Source organism: Bubalus kerabau, chromosome 5, assembly GCF_029407905.1.
Source record: "Bubalus kerabau isolate K-KA32 ecotype Philippines breed swamp buffalo chromosome 5, PCC_UOA_SB_1v2, whole genome shotgun sequence".
NCBI classification, from domain to species: domain Eukaryota; kingdom Metazoa; phylum Chordata; class Mammalia; order Artiodactyla; family Bovidae; genus Bubalus; species Bubalus kerabau.
The window spans coordinates 96,903,588-96,929,292 of NC_073628.1; the positions used below are offsets into that span (position 1 = coordinate 96,903,588).

Here is a 25,705-nt window from a genome sequence, read left to right on the forward strand (position 1 = left end):
GTGGAACACTTTCACAAGCAGCTCATTCCATTCTCTGATGATCCACACATGAGGGGAGTGAGGCTCACAGAAGTTAAACAAGCTGCCTAAGGTCATACAGCCAGAAAATGGCAGAGGAGGGATGGAAATCCAGCTCAGCTTGTTTTCTGGGCGTGGTTCTCTAGCAAAGTCTGGAGAATCCCAGAGCACCTAGTGGTTTCTAGACAGGATCCTCAGTCCAGGTCATAAGACCTCTCAGACTCAGACAGGTTCACTGCCTTTCAGGCTCTGCTGGCACCCAGGACCTGGCCTAGGATCCTTCTCTCAAGCCCAGCTCAGACAGGAAGGAGTGTGGGGCCAGCGAGAGGGAACAGCATGTGAGGGATAACAATGCCGTATGCAGCTGGTGGGTGGAGAGGGCCCTGCACTGGGGTCGGGAGCATGGGCAGGCTTACCATGTAGCAGCTGGGGGACCTTTGGAAACAAGTGCTAAATGCCCTTCAGGGCTGAGAGTGGATTATCAGTAATGAGCATCAATAAGAAACACAATTTGTATTACTAGAATTCTCCCATTTGTTAAGTTCTGGTGATGGTGATTAGTAACAAAACATGGACTCTAGGGATGTGGCAAGTACCTTGAGGCAGAAGCTGCGTGGCCCCAAGAGAAGGGGTGGGTGGGAAGAGCGGAGACCAGGGTCCAGGTATGCATGGGCAGGGGTGGGGGGCAGGGGACGCCAGGCCAGGCTGGAGGGCTGGCTCCCACCTGGGAGAAGACGTTAGCCGCATAGGCGGCAGCCGTGGTCAGCGAGGTGAAGAAGGTGGCCTTGCCTGCCGTCTGGATGGTGTGAATCATCCGCAGTTGAGGGTCTTCCAGGTGGGTGGCCTGGCGGTAGGTGTTGATGAACACAAAGACGTCATCCACGCCTATGGGAGGGGGCCGGGCCAGCTGGGTTATTCTGCTGTCTCCAGGTCAGATCCAACCTGGGCCATGAACCCAAGACCCACTCTCATGCTGCATGGCCTCCTCCCTCACCAGAACTAGATCCTTTCCTCCAAATCTTCACCACCCCTCACCTTTCCCACCATGCTTAACCTTTCTTTACCCAGCATATCCACCCACTCCTTCCACCTCTGGGGGGTTCCACCCACCATATGCCCAGAATCACTCACCACTCATACTCTACCCACCCTCCACCCCAAGTCCAAGGCTCTGAGGTCTGAGAGAGGACTTTTTAGAGCCCCCATGGAAGCCAGACTTTGCATCCTGTAAAAGGCCCTTTGGGGGTCAAATTTCCAAGTGGGAGGCCCATTACCATGGCAACAGAATCAACTCACCTATGCCCACTATCACAAAGGCAGCCACCCCATTGAGGATGCCCAAGTACTGGATACCGAAGACCACGTGGTACAGGAAGAGGGCCACCAGGCAACTGAGGCCGATGCTGGCAATCCCAAAGAAGGACAGGAACACTGGGCAGGGCAAGAAGCACAGGGAATGGAGTGGGGGGACCCAAGAGAACACAGCCTTTCAGTGTCTCTGGCCCCAGCTTGGTCCTGCCTCGTACACCGCCATCCCCAGGGGCACCTTCACCACCCCATCCGAGCCCAGTATAGTTCTCTATACCCAGAGAAGGTGCTGGGCAGGAGGCCTGAGTAGCAGATGAAGCCCTTGATGAGTAAGTCAGGTTGTTCATGGGCCCTCATCTTTGCAGAGCTTACTTCATATGCTAATAGGGAATCATTATATTTTTAACATCTGTCACCCAGTAAATTAGAGGTTCCATGGAGGCAAGAAGGCAATGGCACCCCACTCCAGTACTCTTGCCTGGAAAATCCCATGGACGGAGGAGCCTGGTGGGCTGCAGTCCATGAGGTCGCTGAGGGTCGGACACGACTGAGCGACTTCACTTTCACTTTCATACATTGGAGAAGGAAATAGCAACCCACTCCAGCGTTCTTGCCTGGAGAATCCCAGGGACGAGGGAGCCTGGTGGGCTGCTGTCTATGGGGTCGCACAGAGTCGGACACAACTGAAGCAACTTAGCAGCAGCAGCAGGAGGCAAGAAGTACATCAGTGATGTTCACTACTAGAACTCTGGCACCTGAGAGCATCTGGCACATAGTTGGTGCCCAGTTAATATTTGTTACATGGATGAGTGAATGTTTTTTCCATTTTTGAAGGTATGACCAATCTCTCATTCACTTGGCCAATGAAGAGCACCTCCTGTATACGCAGAAAGCAGCAGCTAGGGTGCACGGGGAGAGGACAGTGGAAAAGTGAACTGGGAATCTAATGGCAGCTGGGACTTTAAAACAAGCTAAGGATGGGACTTCCCTGGCAGTGGTCCAGTGCTTGGGAAGCTACCTTCCAGTGCAGGGGATGCAGGTTTGATCCCTGGTTGGGGAACTAAGATACCACATGCCACAGGGCAACTAAGTGGGTGTGTGGCAACTACTGAGCCCATGCGCTCTGGAGCTCACGCACCATCAACTAGAGAGCCTGTGAGCCACAACTATAGAGAAACCCATGAGCTGCAACAAACAATTTATACTGCAGCAAAAGATCCCGCACGACACAATGAGGATCCCACGGTTCACAAGACCCGTTACAGCCAAATAAATAAATACTAAATTATAATAATAAACAGGCTAAGGAGTAATCCATAAAGTGTCCAATACTCCAGACTCTACAAAACTTATCAACAAGAAAAAGACCGTCAAAGAACAAAAGGTTAAACTGTAGGAGGTCCTTGGGGAGCAGGCCCTGGGGCATGGCCCAGTCTGCCTCTACACCTCAGTCACCCTGCCCAGGGTTAGAAGGTGATGTCTGAGCAGCTGTCCCACCGCCAGCTCTGATACAGTGGATTCAAGCCCATTTGCGGCATTCCCAAGCAGGAAGGCTTTGTCCAGAGAGAAGCACACTGGGAGGAACGAAGGGGCTGGCTCCATGCGGTGCTGCTGGAGAAACCATACCTGAGCAGGAGGTGAGAATGTAGACGAGGGCAGCGATACAGCTGCTGCTGATGAAGGCCAGGAGCATGTCGTTGTTGAAGGTTCTGCGAACCTCATAATCAAAGAGGTCTGTGCCCCCATACAGGACCTGGACTTTGCTGGGAAGGGAGGACACAGAGGGAGGAAAGACAGAGTGGATCAGAGATGGAGGAGGACCACGAACCATACACCTCCTCAGTGGCTCTTTACCTTGGTTGTACATTATGGTCACGTGGGGGCCTTCAAGAATCCTGATGTCCAGGTCATACTCTAGACAAGTGAAACCAGCATGTCTCGGGTGGGACTGAATTATCAGTGAGGTTGAGATTGCTGCTCCACACAGATAATAGTCAATTATAGCTGAATTCTATGTCATTCTCATTATCCTCAATTCTCAATTGTTTGCAGCAAAATTCTAAATTCAAATCAGCTTCCAGATACTCAAGTCTTACAGTGGTATTCAGTGCCTATTTAACAGAAGCTATTAGAAAAACTTAATCAAGTTGGTGAAGTTGATTTTTAAAATACCAAGAGGGGTGAGATCTGTTCCTGGTCAAGAGGAGTAACAAGATGAAATCTACATTTCCTCTCCTGTGAAACTAACAATTAAAAAAAGAGAGAGATAAAGAAAATACATGAAACAAGATTCTGGACATGACAACAAAGAATGGTGATCTCTAAGAGATAAGAAATAAAATGGGCTTTATGGTCACTCTGACATACTGGCTTGAGAAAGCTTCCAGGCTTTGGTGCATCCTAATATATGGTGCAATGGTAAAGAGCCCACCTGCCAACACAGGAGACACAAGAGACACGGGTTCAATCACTGGGTCAGGAAGATTCCCTGGAGTACAAAATGGCAACCCACGCCAGTATTCTTGCCTGGAAAATTCCATGGACAGAGAAGCCTGGCTGGCTACAGCCCATGGGGTCGCAAAGAGACACAAATGAGTGAATGAGCAAGCAATATATGGGTTAACAGACATTTTAAAAGAGCCTGAAAGTTTCCCAAACTTGATGAAAATGATAAACCCCTTGATTCAAAAAGCTTGAGCAGCAGACCCCCAAGCACAAAAAATCGTGACTAAAACAACAATGCACATCATAATCAAATTGCTCAAAATAAGTGACCAAGATAAAATCTTGAAAGCAGCCTGAGGGGAAAAAGAGAAACGAAAGTAAGAATGACAGGAGATTTCTCTTCAGAAACAATGCAAGTGAGAAGACAGTGGAGCAAGATCCTTTACCTACTGAGGAAAAAAGTCAGCCCAGAAGTCTATCATTTGAAATATATATTTCAAAAATAAAGGTAAAATAAAGATTTTTTTTTTCAGTATACAAAACCCAAATGAATTCATCTTCAGTACACCTTCATTACAAGAGATGTTAAAGGAAATTCTTCAGGGAGAAGACAAATTATTACAAATCGAAGTACACATCTACACAAAGGAATAAAAAGGACTAGAGATGGTAACAACATGAATAAGTGTATAAAAATGTCTTATTATATAAATCTTTTAAAATGATGGCTGACCATTTAAACAGAAATAACAGTAATGTAGTGTGGGGTTTATAACATATATGAAAATAAAATATGACAATAGTATAACGGCCAGGAGAAAGGAAATGGTGGTATACTATTCATATATAGTATACACTATACACTATACATGAAGGTGGACTGCAAGGAGATCCAACAAGTCCATCCTAAAGGAGATTAGTCCTGGGTGTTCATTGGAAGGACTGATGCTAAAGCTGAAACTCCAATACTTTGGCCACCTCACGCGAAGAGCTGACTCATTGGAAAAGACCCTGATGCTGGGAGGGATTGGGGGCAGGAGGAGAAGGGGATGACAGAGGATGAGATGGCTGGATGGTATCACTGACTTGATGGACATGAGTTTGAGTAAATTCCAGGAGTTGGTGATGGACAGGGAGGCCTGGCATGCTGCGATTCATAGGGTCACAAAGAGTCGGACACAACTGAGTGACTGAACTAAACTAAACTGATACATGAAGTGGTTTAACATCATTTGAAGGTACACTGATAACTTAAGGATGTATACTATAAACCCTGAAAGTGAGTGAAGTCGCTCAGTTGTGTCCGACTCTTTGCGACCCGTGGACTGTAGCCCACCAAGCTCCTCTGTCCATGGGATTCTCCAGGCAAGAATACTGGAGTGGGTTGCCATTTCCTAAATTAAATATTTATAGCTAAAAAAAACCAAAGGAAATAAAATGGAATAATAAAAAATTCTCAGTCCAAAAGAAGGCAGAAGAGAGGAAAAAGGAACTAAGAATATATGGGGCAAAGAGAATAAAATAAAATTGTCTTAAGTCTAACCATGTTAACAACATACTAACTGTAAAAGGTCTCAGTTTAGTTCAGCCCCTCAGTCATGTCCGACTCTTTGAGACTCCATGGACTGCAGTACGCCAGGCTTCCCTGTCCATCCCAGAGCTTACTCAAATTCATGTCCAGAGTTGGTGATGCCATCTAACCATCTCATCCTCCGTCATCCCCTTCTCCTCGTGCCTTCAATCTTTCCCAGCATCAAGGTCTTTTCCAATGAGTCGGTTCTTCGCATCAGGTGGCCAAAGTATTCGAGTTTCAGCTTCAGCATCAGTCCTTCCAATGAATATTCAGAAATGATTTCCTTTAGGGTGGACTGGTTGGATCTCCTTGCAGTCCAAGGGACTCTCAAGAGTCTTATCTAACACCACAGTTCAAAAGCATCAATTCTTTGGGGCTAAGCTTTCTTCATAGTCCAACTCTCACATCCATACATGACCACTGGATAAAGCAATTTTCTTGAAGAAATCTCTAGTCGTTCCCATTCTATTATTTTCCTCTATTTCTCTGCATTGATCACTGAGGAAGGCTTCTTATCTTTCCTTACTATTCTTTGGAACTCTGCATTCAAATGGGTATATCTTTCCTTTTCTCCTTTGCCTTTAGCTTCTCTTCTTTTCTCAGCTATTTGTAAGGCCTCCTCAGACAACCATTTTGCCTTTTTGCATTTCTTTTTCTTGGGGATGGTCTTAATCACTGCCTCTTGCAAAAGGTCTAAATATCCCAAATAAAAGGCAGAGGCAGTCAGATTAGATTAAAAAATCAAGACCCAGCTGCCTACAAGAAACTCACATTCAATGTTGACACAAATAGGTTAAAAATAAAAGTACAGAAAAAAGTACCATGCGGACATGAATCAAAAGAAAGTTGGAGTGGTTAAATTAATAATAAATGAAATAAATTTCAGAGCAAAGAATATTACTATAAATAAAGAAAGTCATTTAAAAATTATAAAGGGCTCAGTTCGTTAAAAGAATGCAACAATACTGATTGCTTTGGACCTAATAACAGAGTTTTAAAATACATGAAGCAAAAACTGACAGAAATGAAGAAAGAAATAGACAAACCTGCAATCATAGTTGGCCATTTCAAAATCCCTTTCTCAATAACTGCTAGAACAATTAGACAGAAGATCAGTATGGATACAGAAGACTTTAACAACACAATCAACCAACCTGACTTAATTGACATTTATAGAACACTCCACCCAATAACAGCAGAATACATTTAAGTGCATAGGGAAAATTCATCAGGACAAACCACACTCTAAACCATAAAATAAGACTCAGAAAATTTAGAATAACTTAAGTCATAAAAAGTATGTTCTGTGATCACAATGGAATTAAATTAAAAATTAGTGACAAAACACTATCTGGGAAATTCCTAAACATTTGGAGACTAACAAACTTTTAAATAATATAGGGATCAAAGAAGAGATCAAAAGGGAAAATTGAGAGTATTTGAACTGTGTGAAAATGAAAGCACATGTCAAAATGTGTGAGATGTGCTAAAATGATGCTTAAGGGGAATTTTATAGCAATAAACACCTGTATTAGAAAAGAATACAGTTTTTGAATCAATGACCTCAGCTTCTGCTACAAGAAAGCAAAACAAGAGAAAATTATACATAATGTAAGTGGAAGAAGGGAAATAATGTAGATCAGAGTATAAGTATATAAACAGAAAGACAATAAATATCAAAGAAACCAAAATCTAGCTCTTTGAGAGGACCAATAAGATTGATAAATTTCTAGCCAGACTGATCATGAAAAAAGGAGATAAGACACACATGAAGGAGGTGATACCACTCATAAGGGAATATTTATTATGAATTACCTTGCACCAACAAAGGTCCAACTAGTCAAGGCTATGGTTTTTCCAGTGGTCATGTATGGATGCGAGCATTGGACTGTGAAGAAAGCCGAGTGCTGAAGAATTGATGCTTTTGAACTGTGGTGCTGGAGAAGACTCTTGAGAGTCCCTTGGACTGCAAGGAGATCCAACCAGTCCATTCTGAAGGAGATCAGCCCTGGGTGTTCTTTGGAAGGAATGATGCTAAAGCTGAAACTCCAGTACTTTGGCCACCTCATGGGAAGAGTTGACTCATTGGAAAAGACTCTGATGCTGGGAGGGATTGGGGGCAGGAGGAAAAGGGGACAACAGAGGATGAGATGGCTGGATGGCATCACCGACTTGATGGACGTGAGATTGAGTGAACTCCGGGAGATGGTGAGGGACAGGGAGGCCTGGCGTGCTGCGATTTATGGGGTCGCAAAGAGTCGGACACGACTGAATGACTGAACTGACCTTGCACCAACAAATTTTTACCATTTAAATGAAATGGACAAATTTCATGAAATATACTACCAAAGCTTGTGTAAGAATATAGAAATAACTTTAATAGCCCTACAAAAGTGTTAGTTGCTCAGTTGTGTCTGACTCTTTGCAACCCCATGGACTGCAACCCGCCAGGCCTCTCTGTCCATGGAATTCTCCAGGCAAGAATACTGGAGTGGGTAGCCATTCCTTTCTCCAGGGGATCTTCCCGACCCCAGGATCAAATCCAGGTCTCCCACATTATGGGCAGATTCTTTACCATCTAAGCCACTAGGGAAGCTCTATATGTATATTTAAAAATTGAGTTTGTAGGGACTTTCCTGGCAATCCAGTGGTTAAGATTCTGTACTTTCATTGCAGGGGGCACAGATTTGATCCCTGGTTGGGAACTAATACCCTGCATGCTACATGGCATGGCCCCAAACATTTTTTTAATAAAAAAAAAATTGAATTTATAGTTAAAACCTTCCCCTAAAGAAAACTCCAAATTCAGACAGTTTCACTGATAAATTCTACCAAACATTTAAGGAAGAATAATACCAGTTCCATACAAACCTTCCAGAAAACTGAAGAGAATATTTCCCACCTCATTCTGGAAGACGTTTTGATATCAAAATCAAACAAAGATACTACAAGAAAACTACAGCCCAGTATCCATCATTAACATGCCAATGAACAAAGAATACAAATAGAATCTAACACTATAAAAAAAGGATAATCCCAAGGGGGATCTGCCCCAAGAATGCAAGGATGGTTTAAACTTTAAAACTCAATTAAGATAATTTATCATATTAAACTAAAAATGAAAAATGTACGTTCTCTCTCTAGATGCAGAAAAATATTTGAGAAAAATCCAATATTCATTACTGATTTACAAAAATAACTTATCAGCAAATTAGGAATAGAAGGGAGCTTCCTTAACCTGATAAGTCACTTCAGTCGTGTTCGACTCTGTGCGACCCCATAGACGGCAGCCCACTAGGTTCCCCCGTCCCTGGGATTCTCCAGGCAACAACACTGGACTGGGCTGCCATTTCCTTTTCCAATGCATGAAAGTATAAGTGAAGTCGCTCAGTCGTGTCCGACTCTCAGCGACCCCATGGACTGCAGCCTACCAGGCTCCTCCATCCATGGGATTTTCCAGGCAAGAATACTGGAATTGGGTGCCATTGCCTTCTCTGTAACCTGATAAGAGACATCTACAAACACACCTACAGACTTCAGTCAGGGATAATGAAAGGTTGTCCATTCTCATCACTTTCATTCAACATTGTATTGGAGGTTCTAGCCAGTGCATTCAGGCAAGAGAAAGAAGTAAAAGAAATCCAAATTGGAAAGGAAGAAGTAAAACTGTCTTTATTAGCAAAAGACATGATTGATTATGTAGAAAATTAAATAGAACCTATGAAAAAATTTCTAGAACTTATAAGGGAGCTTATCAAGGTCGCAGGACCCAAAGTCAATTATATTTCTATATGTTGAGTTGGCCAAAACGTTCATCTGGGCTTTCCATGGTATTGTTGTTGTTCAGTCACAAAGTCTTGTTTGACTCTTTGTGAACCCATGGACTGCAGCACACCAGGCTTCCCTGTCCTTCACTAACTCCTAGAGTTTATTCAAATTTATGTCCATTGAGTTGGTGATGCTATCTAACCATCTTATCCTCTGCCGCCCTCTTCTCTTTCTGCCCTCAATCCTTTCAATATCAGGGTCTTTTCCAATGAGTCGGTTCTTTGCATCAGGTGGCCAAAATATTGGAGCTTCAGTTTCAGCATCAGTCCTTCCAATGAATATACAGGGTTGTTTTTTTTTTTTTTTTAGGATTTATTGATTTGATCTCCTTGCAGTCCAAGGGACTCTCAAGAGTCTTCTCTAGCATCACAATTCAAAAGCATAAATTCTTCAGCACTCAGCTTTCTTTATGGTCCAACCCTCACATCCATACATGGTATGGAAAAACCCAAAAAGACTTTTTGGTCAACCCAATACAAGCAACTAACAACTGATATACTTTCAACTAACAAGGAAATTTTTAAAAATATCATTTACAATAGAATAAGAATGTGAAACAGGGACAAATCTGACAAAAGATATCAGATTCACCAGGTTAATTGGTCATAAGACTCAATACTGTTAAGATGTCATTTCTCCTCAAATTGATCCAAGTATTTGACATAAACATAATCAGGATCCCAGTGGACTTTTATTTGGAGAAATGGATAAGCTGCTTCTGAAATTCATTGGATGGGGATTCCCTGGAAGTCCAGTGGTTAGTTTTCTGTACTTCCATTGCAGGGGGCATGGGTTCCAACCTGGTCAAGGAGTTAAGCTCCTGCATGCCACATGGCATGGCCCCCCCAAAAAAGAGAACCAACCATTAAGAAATAATAAATAAATAACATAAAATAAAATTCATAGGGCAATGTAAAGGCCCCAGAATAACTAAAATAACTTTGAAAAAGAACAAAAAGTTGGAAGACCAACACTTGGACAAGACATGGCATAAAGCTACCATAATCAAGACAGTGTAATACCAATGTGTAAATAAAATTTAAAAAATTGGTTGATGGAATAGAACAGAGTCCAGAAATAGACCCACATATATATAGACAAAAGACTTTTGTCCAAGATTCTAAGTCAATTCAGCGAAGAAAGAATGATCTTTTAAACAAATGATGCTGGAACAACTGGCTATCCATACAAAATAATAAATATCAGCACCTTATGCTATATATAAAGTATATGTAGTGTATGTCTTACACCATATACAAAGATGAACTAAAAATGGAATATCACAGAACTAAATGTAAAGCCAGTATGAAAATAGTCAAAAGATCTAAATTGTTCACCAACAAAGACAAATGGATGTCAAATAAGCATGTGAACATCACTAGGAAGTATGGAAATCCAAGTTAAAATCACAATGAGATATCACTACACAGAATGGCTAATTTAGACTTTTTAAACTGACCATGGACTTCCCTGGTGGCTCAGATGGTACAGAATATGCCTGTAGTGCAGGAGACCCAGGTTCAATCCCTGGGTCAGGAAGAACCCCTTGGAGAGGAGTCTGGTGGGCTATGGTCCATGGGGTCACAAAGAGTTGGACAGGACTGAGTGACTAATATTTTCACTTTCAAACTGATCATATCAAGTGTTAGAGAGTTTGTGGAGGAACTGGAATTCTTATACACTGGGTGAGAATGTAAAATGGTACAATTAATTTGGAAAACAATCTGACAGTTTCTTAAAAAGTTAAACTCACATGGGGACTTCCCTGAAGTTCAGTGGTTAAGACTTTGCCTTCCAGTGCAGTGGGTGTAGGTTCAAGCCCTGGTGGGGGAGCTCAAATCTCACAGAATCATGTGGCCAAAAAACCAAAGCATAAAACAGAACGAGTATTGTAACAAATTCAAAAAAGATTTTAAACAAATGATCCATATTAAAAAATCTTAAAAAAAATACATTCATGGTTTTTTTAAAAAAGTTAAATATACACCTATCATATGATCTAGTCATACCACTCCCAGATATTTATCTGAGACAAATGAAGGCATTTGTTCACACAAAGGCTTTGTAGCATCTCTATTTACAATAGCCAAACCTGGAAATAACCCAAATATCCATAAACAAGTGAGTGGATGAACAAAAGGTGGCATCTCCACACAGCGATACTACTTAGCACTTAAAAAGAATAAACTGTCAATACATGCAACAACATGGATACAGTTCAAAACAATTAGGCTGAGTGAATGAGATCAGTCAAAACTGTGCATTCTATATGATGCCATATATACAAAATCAGAAAATGAAAACCAATATATAGTGATAGAAAAGAGAAAGTGGTCCTGGGGTGGAATGGGAAGGAAGGTGAGGCAGGATGGAGTGACTGTCAAAGGAACATGAGTAAACTTCTGAGGGTGATGGATCCATTCATTAACTTGATTGTGATAAAGGTTTCATAGTGTATACATGGGTCGAAACTAATCAAATTGTAAACTTTAAATATATGCAGCTAGTGAATATCAACTCAAAGCTGTTTTAAAAAGTCAAACAGGACACTTAAAAAAATGTAGAAAAGATCTTTGGATTGACTACTTTTTTGAATTAAATTCAACAAAGGGTTAATTGAGCTTTCATTAGAATAGAAAACTGAAAGTTTGGTCAACTGTTCATTCATTCATTCATTTGTATAGCATTTATAGAACACTTTCTAGGTTCTAGGTCCTCTTTTAGTTTCCAGCTATAAAAAGACATAGGCCCAAACTTCTACTCTTGAGTAGAAAGGAATAGCTCATGCAAGACCAATATTCCTGCTTAGAACTACTAAGAAATCAAATAAAACTGAGAAATCATCTATTTGATGACATTAGAGATTTCCTGAAGCAATGAAACTAGAGAGTTGAGACTCTAGAAAGGGAAGAACCTACAAAAGATAAGCTTCCCTTCTACAGCTGTGTTTACCCTGGAGGTATCTGCTGATTCTTAACACAGGCAGGAGGCTAAAAATCTAAGCAGGGAGTCAGAAAAACTAGCAGAGCTGTGGGTAGAGACTTGCAGACCAGCAAAGCATAAAACCAGTTTCTTCTGCAGCACTTCTGCCAAATACTGGGGCAGTCTGGAGTATGAGGCTACAAACTTAAGCAGAAAGCCTCAGAAAAACCAGAGAAGAGATATTTTTAGCTCTTTTGAGAGACAAAGCTTAGGGTTTGGAACATGTCAGGGGAAATGGGCTCTGCAGAATATACTAGGCTCTCAGTTGAAAATCCTAGAGAACCAAGGGCAAGCTAGAGGTAGGCTGTGACTTTTCAGGACTACAAACCAGCCTCAACTCTGTGTAACTGCTGTTTGTTTAAGGTGATCAGCCACAACACCATCTGCCTAGTGGAGGGAAAGATAAACTTTCTCTGGAAGAAATAACATCATCTGGACCTCTATGTTTTTACATACAATATTCATTACTCAGTAAAAATTACCAGGCATACCCACAGGCAAGACCACTGACCAAAAACCAAGTGAAAGAACAGACCACAGGGAAAAAAACAAAAGATATCCATAATAACCTAAGCTGGTAAAGAATTCGCCTGCAATGTGGGAGACCTGGGTTCAATCCCTGGGTTGGGAAGATCCCCCAGAGAAGGGAATACGCCAGTATTCTGGCCTGGAGAATTCTATGGACTGTATAGTCCATGGGGTTGCAAAGAGTTGGACGTGACTGAGCTACTTTTACTTTCATCCATAATAATCTAACTTAATATGCTTAAGAACACAGAGGAGAATATGCACCAAATAAATTAAATGGTGAAAAATTTCACCAAGGATTTAGATCTATAATAAAGAATTACTGGAAATCCTCAACAGAAAAACATTAACTTTGAAATCTCAAGAGACATTAAACATCAAATTAGATACAATGGAAGACAGGATCAGTGAATTGGAATATCTAAACCAAAACATGCAAAGCAAAGAAAAACCTGAGAACATATGGGACTCATATAAGATAAGCTATAGGAATGTATTGTACAGCATGGGTAATATAGCCAATATTTTGCAATAACTGTACATGGAGTGTAACTTTTAAAATTATATTAAAATTTTTTAATTAAATTTTTAAAATGAAGAGAGCAGCATGCTGATTACCCAGACTCTTCAGCTTATCTTTCCAGCTCCCATATTTTATTATCATAGTCATAAATAAAAGAAAACACATGAGACTTTGAAAATATCTAACATTTATGTAGTTAGAATCCTTAAAGGAGGTAGGACAGAGAATGGGGTAGAAGCAATATTTGAAGTCATAATAGCCCAGAAATTCCTAAAAATGATGAGTTACATACCAGCAGATTCAAGGTCTGTGCACCTCAAGCAGAACAAATACAAAGAAAACCGTATCAAAATACAATAGTAAGATTGTTGAAACCAAAAACAAAGAGAAATCTTAAAAGTAGCCAGGGGAAAAAAGAGACAATTGTTCAAAGGGGCAACAAAAAGATTTACAGCTGACTACCCCCCTCCAAAATGATGAAAGTCAAAACACAATGGACTGATATCTTTTAAAGTATTAAAGAAAATAACTGTAAATTCTATACCAGAAGAAATATATTTCAAAAATGAAAGTAAAATAAAGATGCCTTCTAGACAAACAAAGAATTTATCACTAGCAAACCTGCACTAAAAAAAAATACTAAAGAGAATTCTTCAGATACAAGAAAAATGATCCCAGAGGGAAACATGAAATTGTAGAAAGTAATGAAGAGCAACAGAAAACATAAATATGTGAGTAAATATGGATTCTGACTGAGTAAAATAAAAATGTAATGTCTTATGAGGTTTAAAATGTATATAGAATTAAAATGCATGTAACAATAAGGCACAAGACTGAAGGGGTATAAATGCAATGAATGAGTTCTAAGATTCTGATATTATCAAGGAAGCAGTAAAAGTAATAATTTGTAGTATTCTTTGTAATAAGTCAAGATGTATGTTGTCATTTCTCAGGTAACAAGTAATAGACTGATTAAAAAAAAAAGACTTTAGTGACCTAAAAGAAGGCATTAACACCAAGACTACAGAGGCCCTGGTTATTACCATTCCTATGAAGCTCTAGGGGGATGGTAAGGGAAAGAGAATTGTTTTTTTTAACCCAGGACAGGGGTTTTGTCTCAGCAGCTGAATGTATTAAGCAGAAGTTAACTGTTGGTATCTAAAATCTTGAAGCTCCTTCTACAGCCAGCCCTTCCCAGATTCCCAACCCAGCCAAGGACCTTTCTCTAAGGTACCTCCATCCATCCAGCCACCCATTCATTCCTCAGACAAAGAGGTACTGTGCTAGGAGCTACGCCTACAGAAAAGGAAGCAGTAACAATCCCAGTCCTCAACAAACTCACACTCTACTGAGAAATAATTAAACCAGAACTTTTTCAGACTTATATATCCAAATAAGTCACCTGCAAACTCTATAGGTCTGGGAAAAGCCTTGATATTCTACATTTTTAACAAGTCTCCAGGTGATGTTAATGCTGATTCGACTTGCACTTTGAATGACAAGGAATTAAAAAAGTAAAATACAGAGTGACAAGCACTATGACGAAATTGAGGCTCAGAGAGGTGAAATAGCTCATTGAAACCCCCACCTAGGTGGAGTAACTGGGATCTGACCCCAGATATATCTTACTACAAAGCCTGTGCCTGTCTTATGGAGAAGCAGAGTCTGTGGAAATGGGTATGGTGATAATTTAATGCAATCTCAAGTAAAAAATAGCCAGGTTGGATCTTAGTAGATGAACAGGGGTTTGCCTGGCAATGAAGCACAGCTGCAAGAAGACTCAGTACAGCAACTGCTGTAAAAACACACAGCGCTAGGGCACTGCATTAGAAACCCTGGATTTTAATCCCATTCCACCACTTATGAGCCTCAAAACTTTTGACAGTTTACTTAATTGTGCTGTGCCTCAGTTTCCTCATCTGTAGGATGGAGAAAATCATAACAGCTCCTCTCTCATCAGGATGGTGTAAGAATTAAGTTAGATGGTGTGTATAAATGGCTTAGGACAGTATGTGGCACAGGGCAAGCACAATAAATGTTAGCTTTGATTATTACAGTAGCTGTTCAATAAAGGAACGAGGGTCTTTCAGACAGAATGATTCCTCCTGTGCCAGGGGTTGACTTGTCAGGGCAAGAGACTGAAAGGCATTGGAGTTATTGCCCCGCAGGACTGACAGATGAACTATCAAATGATTTTACCTGGTGGGGAGGGGCCCAGTTGTTTCTCAGACACACATCCCAAGGACTGGAGGACAATCAGAGCACCTACTGCCCAAAATCTCTGTCACATCTCTTAACTCATCTCCTTCTAATGACTGCAGAAGGGTAGCAGGACTCATCATTCCAATTTTAGCAGTAACAGAGGCCCAGAGAAGTGAAGTGACTTGCCTACTATCTCCTGGATAGTAAAGGCAGAGAGGAACTCCTTACTCCCTGGTTAATACTCTTTCCAGAAAGCCTTCTAGCACCATTGCAGGAGAAAATCAATACCCAAGACCTCCAGGGCAGAAGTTCTCCAAAGCTGTCATGTTCACTAACCATTAGCACTGATCAGGAAAAGCATCCTTTCATCTGTCAGAGTGATGATGAGGATGTATCTGGCTCTGCCTCTGATTTGAAAAGAAAGACTTCTAGGGAAAAGGTTGCAGAAGGGGATCTGGGATGTATGAGAAAGAACCACCTGGAAACCAATTCCCTACCTTAATACAGCCCTTTCCTGGTTCAAACAAGGACAGGCACACATCAGATGCAGCTGGACTGCCTACCTAGTGGACTGCTTGGCCAGCATGGCCACATAGGTGACCACAAAGCTCTGAAACTTAGCCCGCTGCTCCTCCCAGCGATCGTCCACAGAGTAGTAGTTGGGCAGGGGTGCTCCAAAGAGGATCTCGCTGCGTAGGAGGGAGCTCTTGAGGTTTTCTGCGGAGAGGCCCTCGTCCACGTACCAGTAGAACTCTGGGTGAGTCATGGCCAGCTCTAGGGAGCCTGCAGGGGCAGGGGTCAAGAGGTCCAAGGAGCTCAGTAAGTCCGCTCCCACAAACCTTCCATCAGGGTCATCCTGCCCTCCTCAACATCTCACCCCCTTTTTAAGGAAATGGAAAACTGTCCCAGCTTGGGCTGCCTCCAACTGTCTCTAACAGGACAGAGGGATGTTTAGGGAAATCACTGCTGCCCCAAAAGAGCAGCCCCCCAAGATCTGCTCAGGTGGCTCCCACTAAGTTTACACCTTCATTTCAGCTTGAACTTCACCTAATACCAAAGCTCAGTCTCTGTAGTCCTGTAACTCCTTCCCATCCTAGTCCCACCTTCATCTACTTAGAACCCTGCCATGTCCCCCTTAAAAGACATACCGAAGCTCTGCCCCCACAGCCAGCCTCTGTCCCCTCCCCATCCTTTCTCAACTCTCATCCCTAATGTACCTCAAACGAATCCACCTTGATCTTCCTGCAACCTCAGCCTCTCTCCAAATGCCCAGAGCTCTGTAACCACATGCCAGCTCCCCTCTAACCAACGTCATGCCCAAGCCCCAGCCCAAGCTTTATCTAACTCTGGGCACAGCGTAACTCCCAGTCTCCATCAATCTAGGTATGCACCTCCTTCCTTGCCTCCCGCAGATCCCATCTCACACCCAACCCTCTTCCTGCCCTTCTTCAATAAATGGCCTGCAGGCCTGCCCAGCACTCAGCTCCAGCCTGACTCCACTTCACAGCCAATTCCAACTTCATCCTCTTACCAACCTGGAGAGTACTGCAGAGTCAAGCCTTCTTTAACCTCCAAGCCCTGCCCCCACCTCATTAACCATGCCCCTTCACCCCAAGCCCCACCTATTCTGTCTCCACCCCTCACAAGCCCCGCCTCCAGGGTCCTTCAGACCAGGTCCCTATAGGCCCCACCCCAGCACACCTAGGGCTGCTCACCCCGGATGTCGGCCAGGTCCTGGCCCATGCCATCATAGTAAATCTTGCCACCCCTCTCAGTGGGGAAGAAGTAGGTCATGAGCGAGCTGGGCGGGGAGCAGTAAGAGTAGGAGCCCAGCGGCAGGTCCTTGAGCACTTCATGGGGCTTCCAGCAGAACTCCCGGAAGCCCGGGTGATCCATGATCTTGCGCTCAATTTCGTGGATTGTGACCAGCCGCTCACTCGTGAAAATGTTGCGCTCGGCGTCGCCACGTGCCAGGAAGATGAGCTCGATGCGCCAGTGCGCATGCGTCTGGGTGTTGGCGCTCACATAGGAGCGTGAGTAGTCCCAGCGCGAGGCGCCACGGCGGGCACGGCTCTGATTGGCCGTGGCTGCTGTGGGGGGCGGGGCACTGGGTGGACGCCGCCCACTCTTGTCTGGCCCCAGGTTTATCGGGGCTTCACTCTGGTTGGCTGCCAGCCTCTCCAGGGGTGGAGCCTCTCGCCGTAGACGCCCGCTTCGATTGGCTGTTGGCTTCTGGGCGGTGGCGGTGTCCCACAACAAGCCGTTCTGCGTACCTACAGTGACCACCGTGTGTGGGCCGCGGGTGGCCGGCCGCGAGCGGTTCCCTAGATGTAGCTGCTGCAACTGCTCTGTGATGAGGCGCTGAAGTGTCTCAGAAGTGAAGTCGGCCAGGTCGCGCCGGTTGCGCCCCCAGGACCCAAACTGGGATTTGAGCGCCAGCGCGAGGGCGTCAAAACGCTGGGAGGCCTCATGGTTGCGGATCTCAAAGGCATTATAGGAGATGTCAATGTCCAGTGGCGGGTAGTAGAGGAACATGAAGGCTGACAAGGCCATGGGGATGCTGCAGCCCAGAAAGAGCACCAGCCCTGCACAGCACGGATTGGTGAAGGCCCAGCCCAGGGTACTCCAGAAGCCCGAGGCTGGGGGCCGGGACGGCAAGGTCCAGCGCCGCCAGCAACACTGCCTCCCTGCTCCAGCGTGGGGCCCCAGCTTCTTCTGGCCCCTCCTAAAGGCCTCACCCATTGTTTCCTCCTCCTCTTCCTGCTCCTCCTCTAGCCACACATCTTGCAGCAAGGGGTCATCCTCTGAGTCCATAGCCTACAGGAGAGGGAGAGGGTGAGCAGGCTACAGAGAAGGAGAGGATGGTGCTCCCATAGCTGCAGTCGCCCATCCCGAGTGTTAACCTTGCCCACTCATAACCAAGACAGATACTACAATGGAATCGCATCAAACAGGCACTTAGCTGCACTTAACTGAATTTAACCACATGTGTACAAAACAGAAAGAAAAAATCCTATTATTTGCCCATCACAGCTCCCAACTAGATAGGGCTTTCAAGGCCACTGAAAAAGGAGAATCAGTGCCCAGTTGCAAACAGAAGAGATATTCCTCCACAAGGAAGGGATATTCGAGGGGAATTTTGATTATGCATGATTTCCCAATTTTTGCTGCATTCTCTGATTTTAGAACTCAAAGCCAATGTGAGGTGTGACTTTGTCGCAATCACTTTTATTTAACGAGCAACTACAAAGTCGTCCAAAAGTATCAGGGTAGAAGGGAAAGAACACGCTCTCTGGAACTGGACCCTTGTTTGGGTCCTGGTAGTGTGAACACTGGCAAGGGAGTGAGCCTCAGAGTCTTTGTCTATTAAGCACAGGTGGCCGTTTCTGCCTCACACGATTGTGGGGAAGGTCGAGGGAGGAAGCACCCTGCAGTCTGTGTGGTTTGTTTGTTATTATATATCACATGAATACATTTCTTTGCTCCTCTCTGGGGACTGTAATGTGCTCAGCCATTGCCCACGTGGCTCTGACAGCACTAGATGCCTGTCATAGTCCTCAAGAACTCTCAATACTCCCCACCCCCTCTTTGGGATGCTGCAGCTGCAGGCACTGTTTGTCAGGCTCAGACCACTTAATATGCAACTCCAGGGACGTCAAAACTTTGGGCACAGACAGAGGCCGGGCATCTGTCTCCCCAAGATGTGGGCACAAGCAGCAGGAGGGCTTGGCAGGAGAGGGCAGTCTGAGGACTCCAGCAGGGTGGCCCAAAGGCAGGAGGCCCCCCGGTATCCTCAGGCATGGCCTGCCCCCTTGTCCTGCCTGCCCTCTGTTTGGACGGAAAGAGACTCATTATCTAGTTAGACGCCAGGCAGTGAGAGGAGGAAGCTAATTATGCCAGCATTGGCTAATTAATGCTGCTTTTCCTATTAACATTCTCTAGAATGCTCCATTTCAATTAGACGGTCTGTCCGGGAAGAGAACAGGCTGCCATCATCCCAAAGAAAGTGAAGAAGAGAGGGCGAGGGGAAGGAGGGAAACAGAGAGAGAAAGACAGACAGGACATGGGAGAGATGAGAGACAGAGAAAATTGAAAACAGGAGACAGGAGAGTGGAGTTAGGGGGCAGGGGTTGGAGATAGATGCAAATAGGGAAATAAAGGAAGAGAAAAACAGAAGAGTGAGGGAGAGGGTGCCAAGTGTGGATGAGAGAGGAAGACTTGAAAGGGAGAGAGACTGGAAGGGGCAGGAACTGCTCCAGAAATATTAGAGATTCCTACGGATGCAATAATTAAATTTCTCATTTCTGACGCCCTAAACCTAGCCTCCTGAGGGGATGGTACCTGCTCTGAGGCTCAGTTTGCATCAGCAGAAACTCGTGGGAGTAAACCAGAGGCAGCTCAGGCTCACCCCATCTCCAAAGGGCAAACCCAAATCTGCACATGGAGGTGGGGGTTGTGTGTGGGAGCCTCCACTCCATCCCTAACTGCTGAAGGAGGAAGTTGATAGTAGTATAGTGGAGAGGGACACTGGATGCTTGCATTTTTTCTGGGGACTAAATCCATCCACTGGCCCCCAGCCCCTTACCCAGGGTACAGTTTTCAATGTGTTGGCATGTAAGTAGGTCTAAGACCAGGATTCTGGGTCATGTCAGCACTCCCTGAATGATCCTGCTAGCCCATTGTTACTTTACCAGGAATGCTACTTTCTGCCCCAGAAGTCCAAGTTTAAAACATCTTTCAAGACCTTGTTCAAGTGTCACCTCTGCCAAGAAGACTTCCCAGATCTGAACACTAGCCACCCCCACCCCTTCCAAGATATGTGTCCAAGCTTCTCACCACACTTCTGGGATAAAAATTTACTCAAGGACAGGGAGGGAGAGGCACTGTAGCAGTGGTAAAGGTCATGATTTGGGAGGCAGACAGACTTGGATGCAAATCCCAGCTGTATGACTTAAGGCAGGCAGTATATTTCTGAGCTTCAGTTTTTCCATCTGCAAGACAAGGCTAACAGTACTCACCACAGAGGTTGCTTGATGATATAAACAGCAGGCTGACCATAGTGCCTAGAAGGTATAAGTGCTTGAGAAATGATAGCCACTGTTCTTTTACACTCTGCTTCCTCACAAAAGGCTGTGAACTCCTAAAACATCCATGTGGCCCACTGTATTTGCCAAAGATGCACGACAATGTCTCCCATCTCACATGTTCTCATGATGTGACTGTTAAGACTTCTCCCACCAAGAAGTTATATCTTCATTCCTTCCCTTGAATCTAGATGCTCTGTGACTTCTGAGGCTAGGTTAAAATGGAGATGCAGCTTCCACCTGGCTTTCTTGGGACATTCATCCCTGGAACCTAGCCACCATGCTGTAAGGAAGCCCAAACTAGCCCATGCAGAGACTACACGTAGGAGCTCCTGCTGACAACCTACTTGACAGCCATCATCAACTACCAGATATGAGTGAAAATGTCTCCAGTGATTCTGGGCCCCTAGCCACCAAGTAATACCCAACCTTCTAGTTGTCCCAGTTGAGACTCGGGAACTGTGGAGTTGAGCTAAGCCATCCTCTCCTGTGCTCTATTCTGGCCCACAGTATCCATGAACATAGTATATCAGCTGCCATACATCACTAGGCTTTGGGTTAGCTGTTCCATAGCAATAATAAGTGAACAATTGCAATGGAAATCTGTCCCACATGACTTTGTGTCCTGCAGTCTGTGCTTGCTAGATTTAAGTGATCAGAAAATTAAGCACAGCCATTTGGTCTCCCAGTGAGAGCCCCATAGCCCAGTAGACATAAATTCCAAGGGAGCAGAGACTTGACTGTCGTGTTCCCTGCTGGGTTCCCATGGTCTAAAATACTCCTGCCTGGGGGCCGGAGTGTGTGTGTCAGTAGTTCGCAGGTATTTGTTAAATGAAAGAAGGAAAGCGAATCCCAGAAGCAGCAGAAGCATCTGGGTTAGATATTAGGTAGAAATACCGCCTGGATTCTCCTTGGACAGAGGACAGTCAGATACCAAATAATATAAACATAGGCCAGAGAGTGTGGTTTCTTCTGGCTTGGGTGTGAAGGATCTTGGAGAGGATGAGACAGATGAGCAGGAAGTAGACCTGATGGCTTCTTTTACTGTCACTCCCCTCCCCTCATTCACTTCCATGCCCTCCTTCCCAGTCTACTCCTGAAAAGAAAAACTGCCATGTGGGATACCACACATGGCTCCAGACCCAGCTCAGCCTCCAACTTTCCGTGTGGCCCTGGTCCCGGCTACCTCTTGGTGCCCTGTCTCCCCCATCTGGGATATGGGAGATATTGTCTCCCCCATCTGGCAGTGGAATGGTAAAAGCCCAGGCCCCTCCAGCTGTGACACCACCAGACTCTCTGAGAAGCCCGAGTCTGCAGGCCAAGAGGGGATGGGTACAATCTGAGAGTCTCCACCAACCCAGCTAGCAGCTGGGGTCTGACACTAATGCCTCAGCTGACAACCCTGTGCTCAGCACCCACTCCCAGGATGGGCAACAAATCACAAATTTGTTTTCCTTTTTCAAATGATGGGAATTGATTAGCTTAGTGAAGAGCTCCAGCTGCTCGGTGGAAAGGAGATAAGGATGGCTTCTTTGATATTTGTCACTGGCTCAGACAAAGAGCCCGAAGTCGGACTGTGATCACGGGGGACTGTGATCCAGCCTGTATGATCTCCCATTAGGGTGTTCCTGCTCAGCGACCTGCGTGTGTGCTTTCTCCCTCCCTTTCCATCTGTGTCTGTCACACACACTCACACACACTCAGAGATAGTCAGAATTAAACTCTGGGACTCCTGGGATCTCATGAACCAAGGTGGACACATCCATGGAACATGGTCTCCCTCCTCTTGGGAAAGGCAAATGAGAGAGCCACCTAAAGGGGAACAGCAGACACTAGTGGGGGGGTGGGGGGGTGTGCAGGGCCTTGGAGAAAAAGCACCTGGCCCAGTTTCAAGGGCCAAGCCTGAGGCAAGCCAAGGCCACATTTGCAGCCTAATCCCAATTTTATAACAGGAAAAAACAAAACAAAACAAAACAAAACTACATATATATGCATTTTAAAGAAGCCATTAATAGTGATTATCTCTGACTAGGAGAATTATGAGTGATTTTTATTTTCTTCTTTATACTTGTCTCTTTCCAATATTTCTACAATGATCAGGTACAGCCTGCCTTTTAGAATTATAAATGTTATTTAAAAACATGTTTAAAATAGGACATGTATGTATGTGTGTAGAAGGGATTTTGCTAACAGCCTTCAACTCTTTGAGGAGTTACTATAATAGGCATCGGAGGAGGTGGGGCTCTGTCCTCCAAAAAGAGAAACAGGGAGTATTGCAGCAAGAGAGACCCTGGTTAGAAAGCAGAAGGACCTAGGGAGAGCGGGAGGTGGTAAATGCCCAGCGAGTGAGTCACTGTGGAGTCTTCTGTTCCCCTGAGATGGACAGGGGTGGGGTCTTTAAAATGATAAGGAAGGAGATCCTGGCTTATCAGACTCAGAAGGGTTCAGAGCACTGGTCCAACTACTTCATTTCACAGCTTAGAAATGAAGCCCAGCAAACAGTCTTATCCAAGGTTATATTTCTTTTTCTTTTAAGATTTTAAAAGTCATTACTGGGCACTCCAAGGGAACAACTAGGCCTGGGGAAGATGACATGGGGACCCACAGAGCCAATGCAGGGAAGCTATTTTTAAGGTCTAGAAAAGAGACATTTGTCAAGTCACAAGGCAGATGGACTTCCCCATTCGGACAGAATGGGACTTAGGGTGGGAAGCTACTGCTTCCTCAAAGACACCCCCAGCCCCATACTGGGCCCTGCTATTCTCCAGAAAGGATCCCAGGGATGTGGACCCACCCCCGAGCCTTCCTGTATCCCTGTTTACAACTTCCCTCCTTATGGCGAAGGGTGACAGAACCCTTCCTTCTTCATTCCCCCATCCCAGCCAGACTATTAAAATGTAATCAAAAAATCACATTAGCCATGCAGATTCGGCTTAAAACACATATATGTATATATAATTTAATGGCAATTAGGAGCTAATCAGCTTTTTCTTCTTGTCTCAGGGTGTTTTGCCTCCCTGGTCCTTGAAAACATCTTGGGGTCTTTGATTCTCTTACTCTTGGGCTGAGAGATTCAGGCAGAAATTCAAAATGAGGTATTTTGAGTCGAACAGCTCCATTTTCTCCTGATGTGCTGAAGTGGGGATATTGTACCCTTCTCCACTCCGTGGTTATGGATCTCCCCTTTGGTGAATTCAGCTCGTCTGGGTGGGAAAGAGATGAAAGGAAAGAGGAGGACTTGGTCCCTCCTTGATGCCACTATCCTAAATCCTAATACCCCAGCTTCTGAGAGTCTGCCACCTTCTATGTGCCCCAGCTATGTGCCTGCCATCCAGAATTCCAAATTCTTCTTGGAGACCGGGATACTCCATCTCAGGCAGGGAGGCTGCAGATACACTGCAGACACGGTGGCAGAACTGCATCAGAATCACACAGATGGGGTGAAGCTGAAAGTCCAACTAGCTCAATACAGAAACTGACACCCAGGAAGAGAAGCCTAACATAATTATCTGTGCATCTACTATGTGCAAACACCCTCTCATATATCAGCCCTGCAGGGGAGGCTTTATAAGTTCCCCATTTTACAGAGTAATAAACAATCATAGAGGTTAAGTGACTGTCTTGTGGTCACACAGCTTAATAAAGGGTGGAACTAGCATTTGAACCTCAGGTCTACCAATCCTAAAGCCTGTGTTCTGTTTACCATTCCAAGCATTCTTGGAGTTCCTGAGAACTGAGGTGTCGGTTCTCACTGAAGAAACCCATTGCCTTTTAGCAAGACTGCAGCATCCCCAGAGAAGGCAATGGCACCCCACTCCAGAACTCTTGCCTGGAAAATCCCATGGACGGAGGAGCCTGGCAGGCTGCAGTCCAGGGGGTTGCTAAGAGTCGGACACGACTGAGCGACTTCACTTTCACTTTTCACTTTCATGCATTGGAGAAGGAAATGGCAACCCACTCCAGTATTCTTTCTTGCCTGGAGAATCCCAGGGATGGGGGATCCTGGTGGGCTGCCATCTATGGGGTCGCACAGAGTCAGACATGACTGAAGCAACTTAGCAGCAGTAGCAGCAGCAGCAGCATCCCCATAAGACCTGAAATCACACAGGTCTCAGCAATTCACCCTTTGGTAGGTTTCAGGCAGCTCAGGGCATGATGCAAAGGAAGGCTCCAGCAGTCTTGGAAGCCTGGCCTTCCCTTCAAGGAAAGCATGGGTGTGACAGTTAATTTTGCATGTCAGCTTGACTGGGCCATGGGATGCCAGCACGTCCGTGCTAAGTGGCTTCAGCCGTGTTGCTTCAAGTCCTTTGAGACCCCATGGACTCTAGCCCGCCAGGCTGCTCTGTCCATGGGATTCTCCAGGCATGAATACTGGAGTGTGTTGCTATGCCCTCCTCCAGGGGATCTTCCCGACCCAGCGATCAAGCCCATGTCTCTTATGTCTCCTGCATTGGCAGGCAGGTTCTTTACCACTAGCACCACCTGGGAAACCCCATGGGATGCCATGCATCTGACCAAACATGATTCTGAATGTACAGACTGTGTAAAGCAGATGATCCTCCCTAATGCAGGTGGGCCATATCCAATCAGTTGAAGACCTGAATGGAACAAAAGGGCTAAGTGAAAGGGAATGCTCGCTGCTGACTGCCTGAGCTGGGACATTGATCTTTTCCAGCCTTCAGACTCAGACTGAAACACTGGCTCCTCCTGGGTCTCTAGTCTGTTGGCTTTCAGATGGGAGGTTACATCAACAGCTGTCCTAGCTCTCAGACCTTTGGACACAGACTGGAACTACAGCATCAGCTCTCCTGGGTCCCAGCTTGCCAACTGCAGACCTTGAAGTCTCAACTTCTCTATCCCTCTATCTATCTACCTACCTACCTACCTACCTACCGGGGCTTCCCTGGTGGCTCAGATGTTAAAGAATCTGCCTGCAATGCAGGAGACCCAGGTTCAATCCCTGGGTAGGGAAGATTCGCTGGAGAAGGGAATGGCAACCCATGCCAGTATTCCTGCCTGGAAAACTCCATGGACAGAGGAGTCTGGCAGGCTGTTGTCCATGGGGTCGCAAAGAGTCGGATATGACTAAGCAACTAATACTACCTACCTACCTAATTACTTAATCTACATCCTATTGGTTCTGCTTCTCTGGAAGAGCACTCACTAATATAATTTCCCTAGAGGGTAAGTGTGAGTGAAGCAGGGAGCCCCACT

The 25,705-nt window shown here is 44.8% G+C and overlaps 1 protein-coding gene across 2 annotated transcripts in view; it reads right to left on the reverse strand.

Annotated features, from left to right (window-relative positions):
- Positions 1-25,705, reverse strand: part of DISP3 (dispatched RND transporter family member 3) — a 58,233-nt gene that overhangs the window by 19,081 nt on the left and 13,447 nt on the right. Inside the window, exons 2-6 of one of the 2 annotated variants that reach the window (XM_055582320.1) lie at positions 17,123-18,224; positions 15,971-16,190; positions 2,953-3,089; positions 1,315-1,449; positions 743-903 (exon numbers count right to left, since the gene is read on the reverse strand). In XM_055582320.1, the coding sequence (XP_055438295.1) occupies positions 743-903; positions 1,315-1,449; positions 2,953-3,089; positions 15,971-16,190; positions 17,123-18,221 (1,752 nt within the window). In that variant the 5' untranslated portion in view covers positions 18,222-18,224. Of the gene's footprint in view, positions 1-742; positions 904-1,314; positions 1,450-2,952; positions 3,090-15,970; positions 16,191-17,122; positions 18,225-23,418; positions 23,695-25,705 lie in introns of those variants that run through there. The other variant, XR_008714939.1, reaches the window with a different exon arrangement.